General features: G+C 59.6%; 1 protein-coding gene across 1 annotated transcript; it reads right to left on the bottom strand.

The window, feature by feature from the left end:
- Nucleotides 1-348: 348 nt before the first annotated feature.
- On the bottom strand, nucleotides 349-2,073 carry LOC104413149 (ubiquilin-2-like). The gene is made up of 2 exons (XM_010024070.1): nucleotides 1,702-2,073; nucleotides 349-1,575 (listed from the first exon to the last, which is right to left on the bottom strand). The coding sequence occupies exons 1-2, from the start codon at nucleotides 2,071-2,073 to the stop codon at nucleotides 349-351; spliced, it is 1,599 nt and encodes a 532-aa protein (XP_010022372.1).
- Nucleotides 2,074-2,145: the final 72 nt, after the last annotated feature.

Raw genomic sequence — 2,145 nt, 5'->3', positions numbered from 1 at the left:
GCTCTAGTGGAAGGTGTCCCTGCCTGGGGCAGGGGGTTGGAACTGGATGAGCTTTAAAGTCCCTTCCAACCCAAACCAGGCTGGGATCCTGTTGAATCATAGAATCAACTGGGTTGGAAAAGACCTTTAAGATGATCAAGTCCAACCTTTACCCCCGCACCACCCAGTCTCCACTGAACCATGTCAAATGCAAGAAAGCCCTGCAGCTAAGGGGAGACCAGTTCTCATGGACAGAAGAATGCTGCAGCACACAACTTCAGATGCACCCTGCTACCTTTAGTGTGTGGTGAGGTGAAACACAACCAGCTGCAGGGGAGGAGCCACCTCGGGTTCACCAGGAGGAGCCCGTCACGGCATCTTGTCTGCTGGCCGGGCTTTGGCCAGTATCTCTGCTGCCGTGTGGAGCTCTCCCCCAGCATCAATCAGCGCCTGCAGGTTCGCACCCTGGTCCTGGAAGCCCATGGCGCTGAGCTGCTCCATCTGCTGCTCAAACATGATCTTCAGCTCCTGCTCGTCCACCTCCACCTCATACTCTGCTCCCTCCTCACCCACCACCAGGCTGGCGTTGTCCTCGGTCTCGGTGCACGGCAGCGAGTCGTCCATGCTCTCCAGGTCCAGCTCCAGCTGCGAGTCCTCCAGACTGAGCAGGAAGTCTGGTGCCTCCATGGACAGGGTCTGGAGGCCGAGTTGGATCTGCAGCAGCGCCTGCAGCGCCCTGGGGTTCCTCAGCAAGGATGAGATCTCCGCCTGCTCCATCTCCGGCGGCAGCTCCTGTTGATCCTGCAGCCGGGAGCTCCCGTCGCTGGGTGCGTGCGGGCTGCTCAGTACCACCTGCGCGGGGCTGCCAGGCTCTGCCAGCGCTCTGCCCAGGTTGTACATCAGCTGCGGGGTCCCCGTCAGCTGCCGAACCATGGCCTGCACTGCACCAGAGTTGGGGACCACGGCGCCCAGGTTCAACACAGCAAAGTTCTTGTCGACGCTTTCACCGGGGAGCTCTTGCGTGGTGCCACAGGCCCGGCCGGGCTCCAGAGCCCACGGGTTGGGCAGTGGGCTCCGGTTCTCAGTGTGTGCCGGCAGCCGCACTCCGCTCGGCAGTGGGTGGCTCTCCAGGGAAGCAAAGGGGTTGCTGACCATCTGCTCCTCCAAGGCATCCAGGATGGGCTCCTCAACCTCCCTGTAGAGCTGCTCCAGGGCACTGTATCCCCCAGGGATGCTTTCGAGGTTGTTCATGGCCAGGTCATAGTTCCTTATCATCTCCTGCATGATGGCAGGGCTGCTGAAGGCCTCCAGCATCTCTCTGATGGTGTGTGGGTTGCTGAGGATGTGACTGATCTCAGGGTTCTCCTCAGCCAGCTGCTGCAGCTGCGGGTTGGACATGATGAGGTCCCTGACGAGGTCAGCATTGACAGTGGGGCTCTGCAGCATCTCAGTCAGCAGGCTGGGCATGGATACATCCTGCTCTTGAATGCTACTCACCAAGTCCACCACGTCTCTGGAGTCCAAGCCCAGGAGGTGGACGCCTGTCACCCCAAGGAGAAACCCCAGCAGAAACATGTTGTTCCTGATGGTGTTCAGGTCCAGGCCTGAACTGAGGATCCTGGACAAGAGGTCCTCCATGGTCTGTGCCACAACTTCCTGGCTGGAGGCCAGCATCTCAGACAAGTTGTGACGGATCAAGCCTGGGTCCTGTAGGTCATCCATGCTTTCCAAGCTGGAATGGCTGTGGCTGGGAGGTTGCACCAGGGTGGTTGCTCTTCCTTGCTCTGCCAGGCTGTCTGGTGGTCTGTTCTGGGACCTGATGACCACATGGATGCTGACCCCGTTATGAACTCCGTGCTGGCTCAATGTGTCTTGATCCTGGAGGACCTTCCCAGCAAACACCAGGACCAGCAGCTTGGGGGGGGTTTTGAACCGCTTGGCCACTTCTTCCTTGAACTCCTGGATGGTGCTTCCCTGAGCAACCTCAAACTGCTCCTTCTGCTTGAGGGTCTTCACGATGACCTTGACGGTATCAGAGGAATCCATGGTGACGAGAGGTTGGCTCGTCTCTGCCGTCCCTTTGCTTTTGGACATGGTGGCTCCGAGAGCAGGGCCGAGCTGTGGCGCGTTGGAAAGGCGCTGGCCACGGGGGGCAGTGGTGGCGCA

The sequence above is a fragment of the Nestor notabilis genome, unplaced genomic scaffold (genome assembly GCF_000696875.1).
Source record: "Nestor notabilis isolate BGI_N333 unplaced genomic scaffold, ASM69687v1 scaffold12901, whole genome shotgun sequence".
Lineage (NCBI taxonomy): Eukaryota > Metazoa > Chordata > Aves > Psittaciformes > Psittacidae > Nestor > Nestor notabilis.
The sequence above is the reverse complement of the archived record's forward strand: the minus strand, read 5'-3'. Positions and strand labels throughout refer to the sequence as shown.

What these genes read in the sequence shown, in the direction of transcription:
- LOC104413149 (XM_010024070.1), bottom strand. Translation starts at nt 2,073, where the DNA reads ATGTCCAAAAGCAAAGGGACGGCAGAGACGAGCCAACCTCTCGTCACC. An exon ending in GCCATTCCAGCTTGGAAAGC is followed by an intron (nt 1,576 to 1,701) that starts ATGGATGACCTA and finishes TCAGGCCTGGAC; the next exon opens with CTGAACACCATCAGGAACAA.